Raw genomic sequence first — 24,372 nt, forward strand, 5'->3', positions numbered from 1 at the left:
CTACAAAATGTTCAATTTTAAAATAAATGCTGTTCTTTTGAACTTCCTATTCATCAAAGAATCCTGAAAAAAAAAAAAATTATCACGGTTTCCACAAAAAAAATATTATTGAACTGTTTTCAACACTGATGATAAAAAAGAAATGTTTCTTGAGCAGCAAATGAGCATATTAGAAGTTTTTTGTTTTTTTTAAGGATCATGTGACACTGAAGACTGGAGTGATGATGCTGAAAATTCAGCTTTGCCATCACAGGAATAAATTACATTTTAAAATATATTAAAATAGAAAACGGTTATTTTAAATTTCAATAATATTTCATAATATTACAGTTATTACCGTATTTTTTTTTTAATCAAATACATGAAGCCTTGGTGAGGAGAGGCCTTTTTTCTTTCAAAAACATAAAATAAAATGACCCCAAACTTTTGAACGGTAGTGTACATTATTTACTTTGTCCATTATTTATTTTACTCTTCATTTCTTTATTTACTTCAACTTATTTATTTTCTTTGTCTATGTTCTAAGTGCTTTTCATGCTTTGGCAATGTTGCATATGTCGACAATCATGCCAATAAAGCTTGACTCTGACTCAGCTGACACAGGAGGAACTGCTCAGGGAGATTAAAATCATTACAGACTCCTCGTTTATTCTGAAATCTCTTTGGGAGTACAGGACAGCCGATCACAACCATCACACACACACACACACACACACACACACACACACACACACACACACACACACACACACACACACACACACACACACACACACACACACACACACACACACACACACACACACACACACAAGCAGATCCACACGCAGCTCTGCCCAGAGATTCAGATCGCCAGCCTCACAATCCCATCTGGAAAGACTTAACTGTCTCTGTGTATGTGTCTCTCTCTCTCTCTCTCTCTCTCTCTCTCTCTCTCTCTCTCTCTCTCTCTCTCTCTCTCTCTCTCTCTCTCTCTCTCTCTCTCTCTCTCTCTCTCTCTCTCTCTGTGTGTGTCTTTCTCTCATTTTTGCTCTGTCTCCAGGTTCAATCAGGACACCCAAATATGTGGAGAATCCTCGTGCTCCTGGAGATCCTATCACCTGTGCTCTGAGGAACAGGAAAAAGAACAATAGTGGTGAGTACTTCAGAGTGTGTGTGTGTGTGTGTGTGTACCAGTAGGTCAGTTAAGAAATGTATACTTTAGTATGAATGCTTTTATTTGTATATTCATTGATCTTTGTGTGTGGGTCAGGTTTTGTTACAAGAATAGTAAAGGGATAACCAGACATGCATGAATGAATAAATATTGAATACATTCTTAATGAAAATGCATGTGTGAGGGTTAAGTTTAGGGGTAGGTTTAGGGAATATAAAATCTAACAACCTCAATATAAAAACCATAGAATTCAATGGAAAGTCCCCACAGTGTTTGAGTGAGATTTGCCCTTGTTGTAAGCTGAGGGATGGTGTTTTTAAGATGTGGGGAGTTACATGAATTTACTGTTGAGAGTTCAGTAAATCCAGCGGTCCATTAAACCGCATTCCTCCCTCCCTCTGTCTCTCTGTTTTACTTAGTATACTGTCACTGTTTAATACTGCCTTGTGTTTGCACAGTATGTGTTGGTGTGGCCATTGATTTGCTCTATCGGTCATTTTGGTGACGTGATGCTAAGATGGCAAAATTCAACTCTGCATTATTAAATCTTATTGATTCCTGGAATGTGTGTGTGGCATTTGGAGGGTTACAGGTGAACACACAAAGAAACAGTGAAAAAGTTCTTGATTATTGTACTCATGCATACAACTGCAGAGTGGAGTTGGACAGTGAAGTCCAAATGTTTAAAACCACTAGTTAACATGTTTTTATTTTATTTTTCCACCTAATTTAATACTATTTTGTTTCAAATTATATTATTAGCATAAAGTAATTAAAAAAACATAGTTAATATACAAATCCTAGAATTTCCTAGTATTTGGTACTGTATGTGCAAGTTTTGCTTTAATGACAGAACCAGAGTTACATGAAGCATGAAACCTGATGTTCTTCTCAGCATGACTTTTGCTTCAATGAAAGTAAGAATATCGGACATCTGTACAAAAATCACATGGTCAGTGTCATGTTTATATTTGATTAGTGACCTAGAAGTACCACACAACCTGAAATCTTCTTTAGCTTTTATCCCGCATGGTAGCAGGGTCCTCTTTTCTGGATCGCTTGTGCCATTTGATGCAATCGTCAGCTTGATCTGGGTGCAAACCGGTAAGCTTGAGGTCGCTGTGCAACGTGTCGATATTGAGGCAACACCATACCGCTGCCACATGTCATCATTACAGACATGTTTGAAGCGTGTGATTCTGGAGATCCATCGAAGCATTTTCGTTTCCATGGCACAGAGGCGGCTTCTACTTCTTTCATCACGGGCCCACACTCAGTGCCATAAAGAGCAACAGGACGAATGACGGTACGGTAGATCTTCGACGGTCACTGGTCTTCCTATCGCAGGTGCTTGTCGTCGTGCGCTATTTCAGCCAGGCAGCGTTGACACGCGCAGTGACTTTATGGGACTCGTGCAGACTTCCATCAACTGTGAATGTTGAGCCAAGATACTTGAATGTCTCGATACTTGGTAGGTCACACAACCTGAAAAAAAGTACAAACAGTAGGCTAATACTGTGACACAGTATTATTTAAAATACCTGCTTTCTATTTTAATATATTTTTAAAATGTAATTTATTCCTGTGATGGCAACGCCAAAACACATGAAAACAGCCAGAGCAGAGTCTGCAAAGCATCACGAGAGACGACATTAAATTACCTCATGCTCAAAGCACATAACGTTACAACAACAATGAACGTAAACAACTTAGAGCTCTGCTTTGTACAGCATGACTGCTGCAGATTCATTTTGACTTTGATAGTTTTGCCGTTGAAACGCATAATTCCAATTATGAGGACTTGACCAGCTTTGAGTAGAACCACAAGGCTTGACATCTCTTAATTAAGCTAAATATGACGTGGCATGAAAGCAGCATAGGCTCGCTGTTTTGGTTCAGGAGGAACTGTAAAAGGTGGCTGCTGTTTGTTTGCAACGTTCAGTGACCGTCTGTTTACAACTCTGCATAGCCTTAAGGAACGCGCTGATGACGTATGATGTCTGCGTGAGCAGGGTGCGTGGAGAATGCAGAGTGCATTCGGACCGAATGCAATGATTGGATTATTGATTGCTATCAGGATATGTAGAGTTTCAACCAGTATAACAAAAAGTGATATAAAGCAGCTGATTGGTTCCTGCTGTATCAGTAGCCAATGAGCTCACTGCTCAACCTTCAAATACTGGTCAGCATCGTGCTTTCAGAAACCCTCCACCTCTCCCAGCTCCACCTGTTTAGATCTGCTATGGGTAATTCATGTATGCTGTATTGTGCATCAGCAGTCTTGCTTGCTGACAGCAGTGTTGTGTATTGTATTGGCAGTAGAAAGTCCTCCACTTCCTCTGCAGCAGCTGCAGTAACCAACAGCAGCAGTATAGATCTATTTCGCCAAGACCAAACATATGAACATTGTCATATCCATTACAGTGCCAAACACTTTGAGAGTTGTCATGACAGAACTATGAAAAAAATCCCAGATTTTCTTAGTAGTCTTAGACATTTGCTCACCACAGTACATAAACACAAACACACATGCAAATATTACCATCTTAAAGTAGAGTGCAGTTGTTTTCACATTTATGGACACACAAAAACGCACACAAGTGACAAATTCACAAACATTCTCTAATCAAGAGTGATTATTTTTGGACCATGTCCGAGACACCTCTGTTCTATTTTAGGAAATCATTATGGTTTCTTTGACATTTCACTAATTTTATACATTGGTGCATCTACAAATGATTAATTATGAAGCAGTCACACCTCCACTGTTTGATGATGCAGATCGTGAGAGCGCACCAGATGCGGTGGCCAACTCCAGATGATCCTGCCGTACATGCAAATGAATGTTCTCCATGTCAGTGTTGGCCTAGATGACTTTGACTTTCAGCTCGAGGTTCATTGTCCTGACAGCTGTTCTATAAATTCATGTTTGCCTTTCCTCCTCTCCCTCCACACCTGTGTGGACTACAAAACGGGCTCGAAATGGACTCGAGGTCACATTGATTTTCTTCACAGACCAGAGAACCGAGAATCATGGGAGACTGAGTAAATCAGGCTTTAGAAATACGCCACACACCCACCGTTCTCCTTCGAAACAGATGACTATGAAGTGCATTAGAGTCTGACTCTTCCTGTGTTAAAGGCAATTATCATCTCTATGTGCTCACTCACTGTTTCCTGAAAGGACGATAACAACCTTTGTGACGTCATTAGAGGGTGAGTGTACGCTTACTTACATCTGAGAGTCGGCTGGATTGCGGATTCACTTCCTTAGGCCAGAAACATGCTCTACGCAAGTATGCAGATGCAAATATTTGGCATGTAGTGCAAGTATACAGTCCTATTATCCATACTTAATGTGCATTCTTGCATTACTTTGGCAGTAACATAAGCTTACAACCTTACACCAATCCACAACCTTAAACCAAGCTTATCAGTTTCCTTTAAGAAATTGCTGTTTTAAAATAACAAAAGGTAGCACTTGTACAAGGTTGACTAGCAGAGACCAGTGGCAAGTGAAATGCCATGTAAGCTTACAGTACAGTCAAAATCCACTTTTTAAGCAATAGACCAAGAATACTCAAATTTTTTCAGTCTTAGTGACCCTAGACACGTCCGAAAGCACACAGCTCATAGTGTAGTAGACTAATGCAGGGCTCTCGAATATTAGAGTTGCAGCCTTTCGTTTTGATTGAGCTGGCAAATCTCTATGGCAACATTGTGTCTGTTCACTCTGAGGCATGACCAGCGTTTTCCACTGATTTCTTCAGAGCATAATCTCCATGATTCAATTCTAATGAGCACTAATGATTTACCCAGCTCAGATCTTTCATCACAGGCCGATAATACCGCACCGCATCCCGCCGTTTACGCCATACCGCTGCCCGTTGCCTTCCTGATTCGTGCTTTCTCCCCTGTTACATGTGTTTCAGACATTAGCTGCAAAAATAAACCTTGGATCGACAGGGCTGTAATTTAGATGTCACTTTGCAGGAAAAACTTTGTCTCATTTGACCGAAAAAAATCGCCAGACTCGGCCAGGTCGAATTATGCCAGTTGCTGAAAAAGACGCTTGGCCCAAGCGAATGTAATAAAGTTTAATGGGCCCTTCTTTTAATGGCAAGTGTGCACTGGCTCAAACAATTGCTAGCATGGAGGCGTGCATGCTTTATAAAATTAGCAAATAAGATTAATGTCACAGTGTTATTTAATGAATCACTTGTTTTTGCTACTTCTCACGACATCACACATTCTGGCATCTACTACACTATGTAATTAATAAATAAATGTAGCGTTTACAACAAAAAGTTGTTCTAAGGATTCGTGGGTGAAGTTGCTGTCAGTGTTGTAGGAAAACGTTTAATTTGAACTTTTTTTCAACGGTGGCACTGGGACAACATCAAAGTTAGAGCAACAAGATATAGCCTGTTATTACCCATGTGTGGGATCGTTTTGAAAAACCCATAATCAAGTTTGATGACAGTTTTATTAATAAGTGCTATCGCCGGAGATAAAAAGGCTACTCATTGTCCAAACTGATATGAAAGGATCTTAAATTCATGTGGCATATACACATTTATTTTTTGACAAATAACGATTATGACTAAGCACTGGCTGCTAGGAACTGCAAGAACAAAGTGAATGTTCAGCACGTTCAGTTAATTTTAGCATTATAGTTGAGTCCATGGTTGATGTACATCCATACTATTTGTTAACTAAGTGTTTTGTCTCATTCATTATCAGATACATTTTTTCATGTACCTACAGTTGTAAAGTAATGCATTACTTTTTATTCCCATGTATCGTTTGAAACTTCTGTCCCCATGTTGAGGAAAAAATAAGGAGTAAGTGCAGAGGTGTTGAGATCATTGAAGAGTCATTTCACTTTTGGTGTGAAAGGGACTTTACATTTGCAAAAATAGAACTTTATTTATTTATTTATTTTATTTATTGTTACAAACAAGCTAGCCCAACCCAGGTGAGAAAAACATTGTAACATTACTTTTCATAAAAAGTAACTAAGTAGTGAAAATTAGTAATTTTTTTTTTTTTTGAGTAACACAATATTGTAACACATTGTTTAAAAGTAACTTTCACCAACACTGGTTGTAAAGCATCTTAGTTGAAAGTGAGAAATATTGTGGACCTCCTGTTTGTTTGTTTGTTTGTTTGTTTGTTTGTTCTGATTTATTTGTTTTTTGTGGTTTCATTTTGTTGTTTATTTAATTATTATTTTGGTTTATTTATTTATTTATTTATAAGTGGTTTTATTTATTTGTTGTTCTTTGTTTTATTCATAGTTTTTGGTTTTATTGATTTATTTACTTACATTTTATGGTTTTATTTATTCATGTTGTTAGGGTTAGTTTTATTTAAAATTCACTTGAAGATACCTGCCTGATACATAAACTAAGGTTAATAGTCAGCTTGGCTCCTACTGGATTGTAGTTTTCTATGAATTGACAATCCAGTAGGACAATCCCTGAATTGACTTCCAGGATCAGAGCTGTCTGTGGGTCTCCGGCCTTCACCCGGTCTGTCTCTCTTTCTATATGACTGAATGACACACTCTTTCTTCTCTGAGGCTACCGATCACTCATGTTATTTTGCTTGTGTCTTACCCTGTCTTGCTCTCTTTCTTGCTCCATGTCAGACGTTCTCTTCTCCACCTCCCCCTCTTTTTTCACACTCCTCCATACATGGATGCATTCTCCCTCTCTCATATCTCTCACTATCTTTTTCAGGCTGTTTCTCTGTCTGTCTGTCACTCACACACATACACGCACATGATACTGATTAAAAAGCGTGAGTTTGTGTACTACAATGGTATTTACTTTGATTTCATAAGCTATATGTGGATGAACAAGGTCATTTGATGAAAGGAGATGGAAGTGTGGACAGGGGGAGGGGGAATGGTGTTCCCGAGCTTTTTAGCATGCAAATAGATTTCAGTGTCTAGAAAATGAAAACGACAAGAGCTGAATAAGACCAATGAGATTAGACTGTTTCACAGTCTGAGAGATGGGATTGATATGGAGACGGGAGAATTTAAAGAGGAAATGGAAGAAATAAATAAAAGAAGAAATAAAGACATTCTTGTGTCGAAGTTACTCTAATATCTTTTTTTTTTAATTTTTAAATTTTTTTTTATTAGTTCTCAAACAGTATACCTGGCTGGAACAATTTGATCTGACATTTACAGTAAAAAATAAAGATATTTTATTTCTATTTGTATTGAAATTCTGACCATTGGCCATTTAAAATAAATAAAACTAAAATCTTAATAAAAGTGAATTTAGGCTTAACATCATTAAAATGCATAGTATGTAAGATGAATAATATATAGTATGAAATGGATGGATACATATTCCTTTTAAAATCTGCTTGAAGTATACTGTTTGAATTAGAAAGAATAAGTCTCCATTATGCACTTATGGAAGTTTCTAAAACTAGAATAGTTTTCTAAAATAGAAGTTTCTAAAAGAGGTTTTCACAGAAGAATAATTTTGAGTTCCCCAAAGAACCTTTCAGTGAATGTCCTTAAAATGTAGAGAAAAGAGCTCAGAGTTGCAATCTGTGTGTGTGTGTGTGTGTGTGTGTGTGTGTGTGTGTGTGTGTGTGTGTGTTGGGCAACAAATGTCCCAACAAAGATAGTAATACCATTCATTTTTGACCTTGTGGGGACATATTTGTTTGCCTGGCTCCGCCCTCCTACGTACTTCTGCTCAATTTTCATTTTCCTTCAGTACTCTGTCTGGGTTCGCGGTATATTCGTGGGTTTTCTCCGGCCAAATTTTTGCCGGTCCAATCAGCGAACAGAGGGAGTGGCTGAGAACGATGACGTTGAGGTCGTGCGCTAGTTTGAGTTGTAGGGTTACGTCACAACCAAACGTTAGCGATTGGTTATGGCAGATCCAGAGTGGCTCTGGGCAGATCCAATAGTTTTAAACTTCAACAGAGTACCCGCCTTCAAGGAAGTTAATGCTTGTCAATGGAGAGTGGCCAGACTCTCTGTACAAATGAAATGTACGAGATTCTGGTTGGACCAGGCTACATATTTGTGGTGCCTATGAGGAAAACTGCTTATAAATCATGTAAAAATGCTGTAAAAAGTGTTTTCTGTGATGGGTAGGGTTATGTTTAAGGGATAGAGTATACAGTTTGTACAGTATGGAAAGTCCCCATAAAACTTGGAAACCTAAAAGTTGTATTTTTTTTATTTTTTTTAAAACTCTACAAGAAACGCACTTGACCCATAAGCATCTCTGTTCAACCTCTGAAACAGTTCTGCTCTGGCTTTTTGGGTAATAGGCAATTTTCGTTAGTAAAATTTTGCAAAATCAGACAATATTGTTTCTAAAATATAACAATATTAACTTCTTATTTATTGAACTGTTGTATAAAATCAATATACTTGTTACTTGTGTGATATTGCTTAATATCATGATATAAATATAAGACAAACTCATACAGGGGCATTTTTTCCCCCTGATATCTTGAATTTTAGGTCCATACTCCATTCTATAGGCTACAACCCAGAGTGAGTTCTGATTCATGTTCATCACCAATCATCTGTATGACATGTAAGATGAATTACGTAGGTCTGGGGCGGGGCGAGTGCGTTAAATGCGTTAATAAATGTTATAATTAAATCGACAGCCCCAATTATAATATAATGCAGTCTAATTGAACCCACAAACCTTCACATATGAAGGAAGACCTCTGACTATCTTTGGGTTCTTAACAACAGTTGCCCAGTTGTTGGTACTTAGATGTTCTAATTTGATTAAACGTGGCATTATAAACGGAGCAGTTTTATATTAATGAGGAACATCTGATGCTATAAATAGTGTCATTGCTTCTATTTCTATATCAAATTCATTACACAGGTTTATTCCAGTACTTTGCTATACGTCACACATTTAGAGTTTAGATTTACACAGCTCACTCAAACAATCAGGAGGAAATCTGGCAACGGTTCGGGAATGATTTTCTCACACACACATACACACAAGTGTTACTAGAGTTCTAGACTTCTGGCCTGCCAAAATGAGCAGGCACCACTACACTACTGCTTGAGTGATCTGCAAAAACAAGCCATGTCTAACTTTGTGTGTAAGTGTGTGTGGAGAAAACGGTTCAGTGTACATAGTCTTCATACGCAAAAGGAGAGTGAAATGTGTGAACTCATTGGGAGGTCTGTATTCTTTTGGCAAACGTAGATCAACTGGAGACCAGCTGAGAGAGGAGCTGGCTTCAGACCTGTGGGCCATCGTAAACTGGCTTAGAAACAATCCACACTCATCTTTCTGTCGTAATGTCTATTGTGAAGAAAAGCAGAATAAATGGTTTAATTAGGGAACATTTATCTGGATTAGCATGTGCTTTTACACGCCTTCGAATGTAGACCCGGAGGACGAGCACGCATATGCTGCATTTCATTGCACGTTAATAAATGATTTATGAACGATGTATTAAATATGGATTCTGCCTTAGGTTTGCCTGTAAATTCTGCTGTCAATCGGAAGTAAACAACACTAGCTGACCAGCAGCATCAATCGATCGTGAAGTGATTTGTGTAAACCCAGATTGATGGCAGGAGATGTTAACAAGGGAAGGGGGGTGTAGAGGAGGACAGTGTTGCTGACAGAGTGCAGTATGCTAATGAACTGTGGCCTGTTGCCCTGTCTTCCCCTCAGGGATGCTACACAAGACTTCCCTGCTCATTTACATATCGTAATTGCGTAAATATGTCAGAGCAAATATTTAGCTTTTTTGTTTAATTGTGTATTTGTGTCTTGGTATGTACTTGGTAGGAAAGTGTCCATGAAATAAGCATTCGAGTTTTGTGGCATTTCATCTCTTTGTGTTTGCTTTGAGGCTGTTTATACATTGAATTAAGGGTGTGCAATATTGTCAAATCGTAATATTTTCTTGAGTATTTTTTTCTTCTCTGCGGTGGTCAGTAAGAGAAATTAACTTTTTCATTAAAGGACAATATTTGCCACCTTAAATTGATTTCCTGGGGCATTTTCACCTTTTTATGAGGCCATCTTTTTCTAACCTTATTACCTCTTAGTATTGAACGTGACCATAAACCGTTTGTGCTGAAGACATGAATGATGCCTGGCATGTAGAGAAGAGTGGTGGTATTACTTTTCTAAGCAATCGGATTTTCACCTAGTGGACAATAAAATGGTTGAAATAAATTGCAGGGACTGATCCAAGAATATGAGTGAGACTTAAAAGTGGGTTCTTTGCTCTTGTAATTAACCACCTAGTTAATGCATAGGAATTTGCCACTCATAAAAGTTTAGTAGCCACATACAGTAACAACACTCTGCATAACCGCCCAGAATATCTTAGCATCTTTAAAAAAAACACCAATATACTTTTTTTACATTTATTTATTTATTTTTATTTATTTTAAATGTTATGATTTTCCATTGATGATCTATTCTCTTTGAAATACAAACTACAACTACATTCACTTTGAATTTAATGACTCAAAAACCAAAGTGTTTCTAAATGAATATTCTGCTGGGAGTAGTGTCGTGCAGAACCTGATTTTGTGATTTGATTGGATGATCAAAAAAATGAAACCTGTCAGGCTATAATATATATTGGTTAATATTTTCCTCAGGGTTACATCACCAAAAAAAATTTTAAATGGTTTTGTCTTTTCATTAGAATAATGTGCTCTGATCAATCATGCACACAAAAACCAGAGACATTAATGAAGAAAGTCATTTTGATTTCATGTTGTCATAATATTTAGCCAACTGTCTCTTTTTCCAAATCTAACTGGTTTTAAACAACTCAAAGAGCCTCACTTAATTTCCTAAACTGACAGTAACATTAAATTAGGATAGAATCATGTTTTTCTATTGTATCTGTGCAGAATTGCGGGATGGTGTTGTGCACGTAAGAAAGGGAGAGAATGAATGAACGTGTGTGTGTGTGTGTGTGTGTGTGTGTGTGTGTGTTTCTAGCCAGTCGTATTCTGAGAATGAGAGCTAGCCTATAGTGATTGAAGCGAGCACGATCTCTGCTCATTCACATTCACACCCTGTCCTCTCTGTCTCTCACACACACACACAGCCTCTGAATGGATAGAAACTTGGTTGTCATAATAACCGCATCTCAATCCCAGGCTTTCTGAAGCTGTGTGGAGCACTGTACGTGCGTTGTACTACAGAGCGAGAGATACAGGGCAACAGAGAGGAGGGGGAGAGAGAGAGAGAGAGGGAGGGATTGAGACTAAAAGAGAGAGAACAGTTGCGAGATAGAGAGAGAGATGTGAGAGGGAGGGACGGAGATTGCCAGAGAGCAGAGGAGACTGTGAAAGGCAGCGAGAGGAGAGGAAAGGAGAGCACAGGAAGTGCCACACCGGTCCTTTGGATCTTGGTGAGTTGGGACAGATTCACTGTACGTCCTGGAGGAATAGCGTTGAATGTATAATTGGTCTGAATGTAGTGTTTGAATGTACGTGTGGTCAAGTAGATGTTTCGTCAGTGTGAATGCGTCCTTTGTGTGTTTGGGGTACCTGTAGACATGTTGCTTTTGGGTGTGGGTTTTTTTTTGTTCATCCTTCCCTAACCTTTGAATATGTGTGTGTGTGCAGAGCTGCTCTCGCCGGCTGAGTCTGGCTCCTCCCCGGCTGTCCAGGAGCTCATGACACGGTTGGGCTTCCTGCTGGGAGACGCCATCCCCACCTCATCACAAACAAACATGGAGGAGAAACAGGTAAACATGAACCCTACAGGTCTAAATACCCAAACTCTAAGAGACGTGCAATCTGATACACAAACATGTGGCATCACGTCACTGAAGATATCTAAGATTAGGGCGATAACACCCTTAGAAAGAGGAAACGGCCTCTGAATTTTCTTTTCAGTCAGGTTGCACCGAATGAGCCCTGGATACCAGAGGTCATTTATCAGAGCGATCGATGACACTGCTGGAGCTGTTCTTCCAGAATCACACTTTCACTCTAGACACACTATTGGAACAGCTTTGTTTTAGACTTCCACTTTAAAAAAAAAAGGTAGTTTTGTACCCTTAAAGTGGTGACTTATCACTGGCAAGATGGGCTTTTTATAAAACTTTGATGTCTTTGCAGTAGAAACACTTTTTATTTTATTTTTTAGAATAGGTGCAATAGGCTAGATAAAATGGAGAACAAGGACTGTGATGTTCCCTTTTGCAAATAATGTAGGAAAACTTCAACAACCATAATGCACTGGGCTTGATCAGACTGTCCGAGAGTGGCAAAAATGCGGAAGTACGATCTTTAGTTTTCACAAAAGTCTGCTGGATGATGCGTTTTGGTTCAGATGACCAATAAACTGGGAAATTGATACACATTGTTCATTTGCATATACTACTGACATTGTAACAATACAAAGCTGGTTGAAAATTGGCGAACTTATCCTTTAAATCAGTTTGTGTGTGTGTGTGTGATGTCCAGTGTTATTTTAGTATCATTTAGATACTATTATAATTTTTTTTTTAAAATGTTCTATTGTTATATTTTCCGTTTTCATTTTAAGTTTAGTTAGTTTATTTTTTATTTTATTTTTACTATTTATGTAGTTTTTATACATTTTTAGTTATTTTAGTACATCAATATAAACTAAATGAAAATGAGAAATGTTGCCTTGGCCACTAGATGAAATAAAATATTTGTTTTATCTTAAATTTTATTTCAGTTAGCATTTATTTTATTTCAAGCAACAAAAATGTAATTTCAGCTAACTATATTAACCCTGCTGGTGTCCACTGTATAGCTGTAATATACTAGTTTCTGGTTACAAAACTCATTCTGTCTCTTTTTCAATTTGTTTTGGTCTTTCCAAATCATCATACAGTAGGTACATAATACAGAGGTTTGAGGTGTTTATCTGGGATATAAGTTGCTCTTAAGAGGCTTACGTAGCGTTTTTATGGATTGCCCCACACAAAGCTCCTGGTTGGTGAATTTTTCCACAAACATGCTTCATCAGTCATGCATAATCACAAATGAGAATGTGCTTTCTGATTGGCCAGTTTCTGATCTCCCCTTTAGCCTTTTCAAAGGCAGTGCATTAAGTATGAATGCTGGTTTATGCATGTTCAGTGCCGTGTACGTGCACAGCTGCTTTATAAGGATTGAAACAGTCTTGATGTGGAGAAGCACCCTGGAGATGTTGCTGCCGGTGAGTAATGCAGTTTCTCCGCGGGAAAACGAATGATGCGGGTGGAGCAACAGTGTCTCTTACGCACGCTTCTCTAACTCAACTGCAGCACTGAGGAAATTATTGAACAGGTGCATGAAGCTCTACCTGAAAGCTTGATGTGTGTTTGTGTGTGTGGAGAGATGAGAATCCTTCATTGGTGAGCGGATGGCAGGCAACAGTTCTCTGGGGACCAGGGCTCCGGTACACTGATCTCACACACACACTCTCCCTGACCTATATAGAGTGTGGAGAGAGGTAAGAGGATAGGACAGAGTAGTATATAGGATTTGATGTACTCTGTATAGTATGAAAAGTCATAGTAAGTTTTTGACTGATGGTTTATGCCCTGTAAGCACTTCCTCTAGATTTGCAGAAGGTAGATTACGCATAATTTCTCACACCCCAACATGCGGGTGTAATCTGCTTTCAGATTACTGGTTCTTTTAAAGTATTAAAATAATGCTTTTTTGGTTCTTTTAAAGCATTGGTTCTCAACCAGGGGCCTCAGCAAACTTCCAAGGGGGCCGCAGGATGACTAAATTAATGAATTGTTATAAATATATGAACCTAACCTAACTGAAATGCTAAAACAAAACGTTTCTGTTAAAGAACATACATTTCTTAAAGGTGCTCTAAGCGATGTTGGGTGACATCACTTCTTGTTGACGTTCAGAGTATTGTCAAACAAAACGGAGGCTAGCTCGACCCTCCCTCCTCCTCATCCCGTCCCCTCCCTCTCCCTTCCGTGCTTCCTGAAACAGTCATGAACCATTTACAAAAAACAAACTGGATTTACCTGCCTGTCCAGCAAAAACAGAGCCACCTGAATGTCGGATTGGAAGCCCTTCTGCCGGCGGAGTTCTCGCCACCTTTTGAACGCTTTACCGATGTAAATTCGGGACTTCGCGCGTTCCTTCTCCTTTTCCCTCTTCTTTGTTATTTGTTCATCGGAACGTCGTCTCTTTGGTCGTGTGTCAGCCATATCAAAATACTCAAGAATATACAATTTTAACGTTAGTCGTTTTTAGGACATCTCTCCTCTAGCTAACTTCCCTCTTTCATGCTTCTCTCTCCTCCACTCCCCACACACCCCCCTTCATGTGCACGCGCACTAACCCCCCACCCCCAAATCATTCTTGTCGGTTATTGGCTGGAACAGTGTTTGTTATGTTTCGTGGTCGAGGGTGGGCCAGTTTGATTTTCTTGCCGTTTGTGGAGCCTGGGTTGTCTACAGAGACCGCGTTTTTTTTTACAGTGTGTTCAGAGGACAGGCAGCTAGCGGATAGAGAGGAGATGTTTGCTGGATGTGACAAAAAAATTTGGCCTAAAAAACATGTGACATCGCTTAGAGCACCTTTAACTTCTGGAGGCACAAAATGAATCATGGTTCATTCATTTAATTTATAAATACTCCCATTTTGTTAATAAAAATAGTTTGAAAACAAGCAGCTTTGTCACATTTAATACTGAAAATATCTTGGCTTATATTCGCAATCGCATTGAATATTATGTTGGAGAAAAAAAGGTTGAGAACCAATGTTTTAAAGTCATCATGAAACTCTTCGCAACCCATTTTATTTCCATAATGTGATGCATGTGCAAGTGAATGAGAAGAAAATATAGAATGGGACGTCATTTTTTCCATCTTGATTAGACTTGGTTAGATTCTGGAAAGTTGTCATCACAGATGAATTTGTCACAATAAAACCAGGATTAAGAAACCTTTAAGTCTTAACCATAAACCTTTAATAGAACAGTCTCTCTTTTTTTTCTATACCTTTACTTCTTGGATTTTTTCCTCCCCAGATTTATACTTTATCTCTAACCAAAGCATTTCCATTGTAAACACTGGTAAAATGTGGATGCACATTTGTCTGTGTGTTGGTTACTGTCACCATTGCAGCCTAAATCTGTTTCTAAAAGCATCGAATTGGTTGCTTATATTGGAACAAAAGCAGACTGGAGGGCTTGGAGTATTTTTGGCCTTGCCCTTGTATGGACATAAGAGCTAAGTTTAACAGTTTCCATCGATCACTTTATCTCCTCGCTCCCTTTTTTTGTTTCCTCTGCTGTCTCTTTTTTCCCTTAATGCAATATTTATTGACTTTTTTCTGTTTGCTTGTTTTTTCATTCCTCTGTCTTTCTCTGTAGTGTATAGTGTCCAGTCAGGGCGTGAGTCCCTGCTCCACTCTGACCAGCAGTACGGCGTCTCCCAGTGCAGAGAGCCCCTGTTCCACCTTACCTGAGAGCTCCTCCAGCAGCAGGGCTCCTGTTATCTCCTCTAGCACCTTCTCCACTGCCACCTCCACCATCATCACTACACCCAGCTCCACCCTGGAGAGCAAGGACAGTGGAATCATAGGTAACAGCTACCTCTCTCCTTAGCAAAGTCCGCTTTATTCAAAAGTCCTTTTATTTGCTACTTTTTTTTTTTTTTTTTTTTTTGCATGGTATTTAAATTGCTTACAGCCTTTACATCCTTAACGTATAGACTCCATTCAAATGTTGTTTTGTAGATAATTTGAATCTCAAGGCTCTTTCACACTGAGCACAAAATGAAAAAGAAACAACCCACTGATGAATGGTCTATTCACGCCAAGCTTGAAAGCATATCTGTCGGGCTGGATTAAAAGCTGGTCTGACATCCAGCTGTCAGAAGCACAAGAGGAAAATGTTCCATTCTTTGTTTCATTTTTTTATTGCTGAAGTGAAATTATAGAAATGACATTTAACTAAATTGAAATCATTTGCGTTTTTGTTTGATTGAATTTAAGTTCAGTTATTTTTCATTCTTTGACAGCCCCAGTCTTTGCTTAATTTAATTTAATTTAAAGGTATTTGATGCAAAAGTATGCTTGTTTGTGGAATAATATATTCAAACGCTAATCGTGCCCTTATGACTGTAATTCAAAAAGATTGTGATTTACAATCATTTTATTTAGAGTATTAAAGTAAGCTGAATCTGATGCGAGAAGTGACACGGAAGCACAGTGTGAGTTTCAAAATGCACTTGCATCCGGCTTCACAACATTCTGATGTTTAAGTCAAGTGAGAACTCATGAACCTGCGTATGACTGCTGGCCGGAAGCGATGGTTTATTAAAAACTTGTAATATTAGTATTATTTAGTTACCTATTTTCTTGCTTCAAAAGACATTAGTTCTTCAACTGGGGTCGTATGGGATTACCATTGTGTTCTCTGTGTGTGATTTTTGAAGCGTCAGCTTTCAGTTATGTACACTTGTTGCTCCAAAAGCTCAAATCTTAGTTGAGCTCAACAAGTAAATGTCCCATGTGAATGGCTCCATGAAACTGCTAGTGGTTATGTCATTGTAATATTTGCATGTATTGTGTTACATTGTGTTACGGAACACTTGGAGATGCTGACGGAGGTGTTTACCTTTATACACAACTGACTTTTCTCCAAGGATCGCGATCAAGAGAGGAAGCGAACACTAGACTTCCTGAGACCCGACTTATCAAAGCTGTTTATTGTCTGTTAACATTCTGGAAGTGTTTTTGTTGGCCTGTGCAGTAAATTCTCATATGCCTGAGATGTGCACTATCAAAACTAGGACAGCGTTGTCTTCATTTCAGGTCTGCCGGAGGTTTCTTGAAGTAGGACATCAGAAGGTTTTTTTAAATCCCAAAATAGTGTTTTTCTATTTGATTGCGGTAAAGAAAGGTCATAGACAGCTGCATTAAAGCAAAAAGCCTGACAGCAATTACTTAAACAAGTCCTTATTGATGTCCTCATGTTTGAAGATCATCGGTTGTTGCCAAAAGTTAATTCCTGTTTTCTTTTCTGTGATGTTTTGTTTTGTCCTTCTGTGTCGTTCTCTCCTCCTGTGTCCTTCCCATTAATATCTCCCCCCACACCTCATTCACCTTCATCTCTCTCTCTCTTTCTCTCCATCCTGCAGCAACAGTCACCAGTTCCAGTGAGAATGAAGAACGCTGTGGCTCTAGTCTGGAGTGGGCGAAAGATGGTGGTGCAGGTGTGAGGGACGAGAGCGGGCGTAGCGCTCATCCGTCCAGCACTCCCATGACCTCGGAGGAGCCGGTGGTGTCTGGTGAAGCCCAGCTGGGGACAGGCACCACAGGAGGGGTGGCACCCAATATGACATCACCTGTGGATGGACCAGTCACGTACCATAGCACTTCTTTGGTTATGCCACGGCCAAATTCTGTGGCAGGTGAGTAATGAAAGATCACATGCTGTATTATTCATTTTTGTGCTGTAAAATTTGAAACAGGGGTTTGGTGCCTCAGTGTTTCTTGCAGCACTATTCATCATTCCACCTCTTGCTATATTTGTATCATCATGCTAAAATAAGTCAAATTATACCCAAGTTGAATGTGATTACAGTGAGGAAAATAAGTATTTGAACACCCTGCTATTTTGCAAGTTCTCCCACTTGGAAATCATGGAGGGGTCTGAAATTGTCATCGTAGGTGCATGTCCACTGTGAGAGACATAATCTAAAAAAAAAAGATCCAGAAATCACAATATATGATTTTTTTACTATTTATTTGTATGATACAGCTGCAAATAAGTATTTGAACACCTGTCTATCAGCTAGAATTCTGACCCTCAAAGACCTGTTAGTCTGCCTTTAAAATGTCCACCTCCACTCCATTTATTATCCTAAATTAGATGCACCTGTTTGAGGTCGTTAGCTGCATAAAGACACCTGTCCACCCCATACAATCAGTAAGAATCCAACTACTAACATGGCCAAGACCAAAGAGCTGTCCAAAGACACTAGAGACAAAATTGTACACCTCCACAAGGCTGGAAAGGGCTACGGGGAAATTGCCAAGCAGCTTGGTGAAAAAAGGTCCACTGTTGGAGCAATCATTAGAAAATGGAAGAAGCTAAACATGACTGTCAATCTCCCTCGGACTGGGGCTCCATGCAAGATCTCACCTCGTGGGGTCTCAATGATCCTAAGAAAGGTGAGAAATCAGCCCAGAACTACACGGGAGGAGCTGGTCAATGACCTGAAAAGAGCTGGGACCACCGTTTCCAAGGTTACTGTTGGTAATACACTAAGACGTCATGGTTTGAAATCATGCATGGCACGGAAGGTTCCCCTGCTTAATCCAGCACATGTCAAGGCCCGTCTTGAGTTTGCCAATGACCATTTGGATGATCCAGAGGAGTCATGGGAGAAAGTCATGTGGTCAGATGAGACCAAAATAGAACTTTTTGGTCATAATTCCACTAAACGTGTTTGGAGGAAGAAGAATAAGGAGTACCATCCCAAGAACACCATCCCTACTGTGAAGCATGGGGGTGGTAGCATCATGATTTGGGGGTGTTTTTCTGCACATGGGACAGGGCGACTGCACTGTATTAAGGAGAGGATGACCGGGGCCATGTATTGCGAGATTTTGGGGAACAACCTCCTTCCCTCAGTTAGAGTATTGAAGATGGGTCGAGGCTGGGTCTTCCAACATGACAATGACCCGAAGCACACAGCCAGGATAACCAAGGAGTGGCTCTGTAAGAAGCATATCAAGGTTCTGGCGTGGCCTAGCCAGTCTCCAGACCTAAACCCAATAGAGAATCTTTGGAGGGAGCTCAAACTCCGTGTTTCTCAGCAACAGCCCAGAAACCTGACTGATCTAGAGAAGATCTGTGTGGAGGAGTGGGCCAAAATCCCTCCTGCAGTGTGTGCAAACCTGGTGAAAAACTACAGGAAACGTTTGACCTCTGTAATTGCAAACAAAGGCTACTGTACCAAATATTAACATTGATTTTCTCAGGTGTTCAAATACTTATTTGCAGCTGTATTATACAAATAAATAGTTAAAAAATCATACATTGTGATTTCTGTTTAAAAAAAAAAAAAAAGTATTATGTCTCTCACAGTGGACATGCACCTACGATGACAATTTCAGACCCCTCCATGATTTCTAAGTGGGAGAACTTGCAAAATAGCAGGGTGTTCAAATACTTATTTTCCTCACTGTATATAAAGATGCTGTGTACAGAAAAAGAATGTGAAGGCAATATGTCTTTCTGTTGATTAGTCTTCGCTGGCTGTTATCAAAGAAAAGTGAAGTGCAACTAATTTAGTCTGATTCACAAACAAATGACTTATAGGAGTCTTTTTGTAATGAATGGCTCAAAAAGAATAAACTCACTGAATCAGACACATAGTGAACATAAAACATTAAAACACACTAAAACATTACCACATTAAACTACAAATAGTTTTTTAAAACGTTAAAATATGTGACCAAAATAAAACAAAATTGTATATGTACTTTGGACCACAAAAGGTGACACTGTTCTACTTAATAGATTATATACACTACTGTTCAAATATTTGGGGTTGGGTAATTCTTTCTAATGCAAATCACAGTAATAACAGTAATATTATCAAAAACTATTACAATCTAAAATACCTGTTTTCTGTTTTAATGTATTTTAAAATGTAATTTATGCCTGTGATGAAAAATTTAAGCAGCCATTAATCCAGTATTCAAGTTGAAAACAGTTGTGCTGTTAATATTTTTGTTGAAACCATGATACATATTACTTGATAAATAGAAAATTCAAAAGAACTGCATTAATTAGAAAATTAATATTTTTGCAGGACATTTTCACACTCAATTCTTGGAGCACCCTCAGTTTACTTGTGTTGTATGTGCTTTTATTGTATTTGAATGCACAGTGCACTGTACCGCTTGGCTGCCTCTCCTCCTGCGCCTTGTAGAAAGCTTTGCAAACGGGTGGTTTTGATTTCCTCTTGCTGTAAAGCTAAATCGGGAAATTGCTGTCAGATATACAGAATGACTCCAACAAAGCAAAATGTCACGCCAAGTGCCTGTCTGTGGTGATCTTTGTGGTACGGAGCAGGGAAAGGGTAGTTAATGTATTTATATCTTTGCAGCTTCAAAGGGCTTGATCATGGTTTCACATTTGAGACCCTTCACAAGCGAATGCAACGTGACAAATGACAATCATCATCCCTGTGTTTATGTCCGTCTGCAGAGATTATGGGTTTCAAGCAGATTAGATTATGGGACAGGATGGGAGATTGTACAGGGATGAGTGGAAAGAGAGGGGTGTAGATTTGGCGGGCAAAGAAATGATGAATGAAATGAGCGATTGATGGATTGAATGAATAAATGGATGAATTATGAGCGAGTAATACTGGTAAGGTACAGTATGTATGCGTGTCTGCAAATAAGAGAGACACTATGATGTGCCATCCATTTATCTAATAAACCTAGTTTTTGTGATCCATTCATGTACAAATACTGTACTTTTGATTGAGAGGTACACATGAGAAGCGTTTGCTTAAGCTAAAACAGCTAAGCAAGCAAACGTTTCCAGCAGTAAAAATGAATTGCACGTGCATAAAACCATGTATTTTTTTGGCTAAACATTAGTCATGAATTATTAAATGAATAATTTCTCCAAAAATGGTAGCAGTGGGGTAAAGTGTGCCAGATGCTGCTGGGTAAATTGGACAAATGGCTAATGCTAAGCTTTGCTTTACAAATACTGCATTTACAAAATGTTGAAATTCAAATATTCGGGATATTAAACCTTTTCCTGCCTCGTTGTCATTGGACCACTGTTTTGAGTCATGCTTTTATATAAAATACGTATTCTTGTAACTGCAGTGGATAGCAGACATCCTGAAACATATTTAGGTCTATTAATTTCTTCTTGCCCAGAGGAAGTAAAAAGTATCCCAGCTTCCCTCACTCTCCTCACATACTTTTGTATGTTTTTCCCCTCATTAAAGTGTGTGTGTGTGTGGTACACGTGTTCCTCCACACAGCAGCAGATTGTGTTTGTTCTTCATAGAGATCACAGAGGTGGCATGTAATCTCTCTGCTGTCTGTGAGCCAAACACAACCCTAAATGACTCTCTTTCTCTCATTCTGTCTCTCTCCCTGCAGCCACTAGCAGTACTAAACTGGAGGAGCTGCGGTATCTGGATGAACAGAGGAATGCTCCCCAGCGTTCTTCCATGCGTTTGCCCTGGCATGGAGCTCACACAGGGGGCCGCAGTCAAGAGAATAAAGGTGCTGACTAACTGCTACAACTTACCAAATGATATGCAAACAGAACACTATAATGAACTTTTATTAGTACATTTCATGTACAGATGCTATCTGCCTTATTTTGCAACGTGTAAGCTATTTTCTGTGAATGTGCGAAACTTCTTATTCATTAGCTGCTATAGGTAAATAACTAGAAGAATAACAAAGTGCAGTAAATGAGAAAACTATTCATGCTACAAACCATTACATTGAAATAATATAAGAAATACCAGTTTGCAATATCAAGCAGCATTACGAGCTGTTTTGTACAGCTAAAAATAACTAAGCGGATGACACCAGAAACATTCAATTTACAAATGGCCGCGCCCGCGCTTACGTTAAAAATAAGCTGGATATAATGCTGTTACATAATACAGCAGATCAGTTCTTCAAATATGAAAACATTACGAAAGAGTCATTTCTAATTATTTCAATTCATTTGAAAGAACAACAACCACCATCATTAAATTATAATCTAATGATTGACACATTATGATTGTAATGAATGAAAGGTAATATAAAGTTTAACCCTGTGAAGACTGCATGAATTGGCAATGCATTTAAACTCCATGTAACATTTCTGAGATCTATTATTCAGTGCGTGTGTATGTGTTTATGTGTGTATTATTTTATAATATGTATTTTTATTATTTTTTATTTTTTTTAAATATACAATATATACATGTTTTTCCTGCACATTTTAGTATAGAGTTAGTTCGAAAATAAACATCTTGTTCTATTTAGAACAATTATTCTTCAGGAATAACGCACAATATAAAAAAGAGACATTTATTAAGAAAATAAATGGGGTGTTTGGGGTCCATTTTCATCTTTAATGTGAGCAATGAAGTTCTTATGATTCACTCTCTTTTCATTATAAATCTGTCCTGCATTGTTTTGGCTGTGTGTGTGTGTGTGTGTGTGTAGTTTGATTTTAACACCTATGTTATTTGAATCCTGCAGCTCGTCTCACACCCTACAAACCAGTGGACATCATGCTCAAACCCCTGCTGTTTGAGGTACCCAGCGTCTCTTTGGATGCAGTGTTTGTGGGCCGTGATTGGCTGTTTCAGCGACTGGAGGATGTGCTTATGGGGGGAGGAGATGCCAGTGAGGGAAAAGGGGCTGTAATCACTGGTAACGTTGGTTTCGGGAAGACAGCAGTGATGTCACGGCTAGTGGCTCTCAGCTGTCATGGTGGACGAATGAGGCAGATCGCCTCCAACAGTCCTGAAGCTACACCCCAGAGTAAGAGTTTAAAACATTTTTTAACCAATCAGACATGCAACACCTATATTCAGCACTTGTAGTGACTTTAGTGATAATAGGGAATTGTGTGTGTTTGTGTTGTAGATCGAGGGGCTGATGCTCATCAAACCAATCAGCTGAACCCCCCCTCTCAGAGTCCCCTCCGCAGCAACAGCTGCCCGCCTACGCCAGACACACACCGGCACAGAGAGGGGGCAGTCAAACGCATGGCTAACAAGGTACACACTTTACCCCTATTTGGACAGGACTAGTTTTCCCTGAGGAGGTCTGGTAAATCTGTTTTTCACAGATATACTTGTTTATTCTTGTCCGTATCAGACTGTCTTTGTATTTCTCAAGCATTTAAAGCTTGAGCATTTAAAGCAGCAGACGACAAAACTGCAGCGTGCGCTTAGGATAAACATAATGTTATCGTACGCTGGCGTGGATGCTAATATAGTTATCGTTATTGCTATTTTTTGTAGTTCTGGTTCTTGGTGTGAATGGGCCTTTACTCTGGGTTCCTCTAAGAAATCAAATCTCCTCCGCATAGTAATGTCTGTAATTTGCGGTATATACATTTTCTCACAGGAAATTTTTCTCATTTATTTTGACCTTCGCAGAATACCGCTGCTGAAGATGAATTACTTTAAATGCCTTTTAATACTTTTATTCAGCAATAACACATTAAATTGATCAAAAGTGACAGACATTTATAATTTTACAAAAGATTTCTATTTAAACTTTAAAGTAAATGCTGTGTGCTTTTGTTGGAGTTCTTTTGAAAGGCTTGGAATGTCCACTGTAGTCGCTGATCAGGTGTGATCTTCACCTTATTTAATTAATTCCCTTAATTATGCAAATCATGTTCTCATTATGTTACATAAATAATTCTTGTTTATTTCAGTGGGTTTCATGACGCATTCATCTAGAACACTTGAACTTTCATATCGCCCACTTCCAGAAAATACACACTTTTTTTAAATGTAAATTTTTTTGATTGAGCCGTTTTGAAAATGGAAGCTCTTCAAAAATTGTTTACAGCAAAATAAAGAGATTCCACAGAGCAGCTCTCATGTTTATTTATAAATACACATGATGTTTTGTGCAATGTTTTAGATGTGCCATTCAGTGACAGAGGCAAACTGCATACCACATGCATATTCAACAGTTTGCCCAGTTTGTGTGCGTGTTTTCCGTTTACATCTGGACCCGAACCATCTCTGTTGAGTCTTCTTGTCACGTCTTTTTAATCAGCCATCTGCCAGTAGGAAGTCGTTTCAGGCCACGATTTCAGATTCTCTTCTGTTCAGAAGCTTGGATTCTCCAGTATTTCAGAACAATTTGGGATTCATGATATTCAAACAAACCTTAAAGGGGTTATATCACGAGAAATCAAATTTTCCTTGATCTTTGAGATAAAAGAGCTCCATGTACTTTGAAAAACCTAGTACTGTAACTTTCAGAACCAAAAAACGTCCTCCCCCAGTGGAAGACTTCGAAAAAGACTCATTCTGTGCTCCTGTTCCTTCTGGAAAGATAACTGTATCAACACACGACTGCCCACATTGACACATCAATGATCTTTATTTGGTGGTCAGAACCTTGGCCTAGTAAATCTTGGTAAGGAAATAAGGACAGAGCAGGAAAGATCATGTAACATTGATTTGCAAAGAGGAAA

General features: G+C 38.8%; 1 protein-coding gene across 5 annotated transcripts in view; it reads left to right on the forward strand.

Moving 5' to 3' along the window:
- Nucleotides 1-24,372, forward strand: part of tanc1a (tetratricopeptide repeat, ankyrin repeat and coiled-coil containing 1a) — a 74,000-nt gene that overhangs the window by 27,414 nt on the left and 22,214 nt on the right. For 4 of the 5 annotated variants that reach the window (XM_082136677.1, XM_082136679.1, XM_082136678.1 and 1 more), the window contains exons 4-10: nucleotides 1,043-1,135; nucleotides 11,781-11,902; nucleotides 15,526-15,736; nucleotides 17,297-17,569; nucleotides 21,300-21,425; nucleotides 22,407-22,691; nucleotides 22,797-22,930. In XM_082136677.1, the coding sequence (XP_081992803.1) occupies nucleotides 1,043-1,135; nucleotides 11,781-11,902; nucleotides 15,526-15,736; nucleotides 17,297-17,569; nucleotides 21,300-21,425; nucleotides 22,407-22,691; nucleotides 22,797-22,930 (1,244 nt within the window). Of the gene's footprint in view, nucleotides 1-1,042; nucleotides 1,136-11,418; nucleotides 11,564-11,780; nucleotides 11,903-15,525; nucleotides 15,737-17,296; nucleotides 17,570-21,299; nucleotides 21,426-22,406; nucleotides 22,692-22,796; nucleotides 22,931-24,372 lie in introns of those variants that run through there. The other variant, XM_082136681.1, reaches the window with a different exon arrangement.

The sequence above is a fragment of the Leuciscus leuciscus genome (assembly GCF_965113295.1).
Source record: "Leuciscus leuciscus genome assembly, chromosome: 14".
Classification (NCBI taxonomy): domain Eukaryota; kingdom Metazoa; phylum Chordata; class Actinopteri; order Cypriniformes; family Leuciscidae; genus Leuciscus; species Leuciscus leuciscus.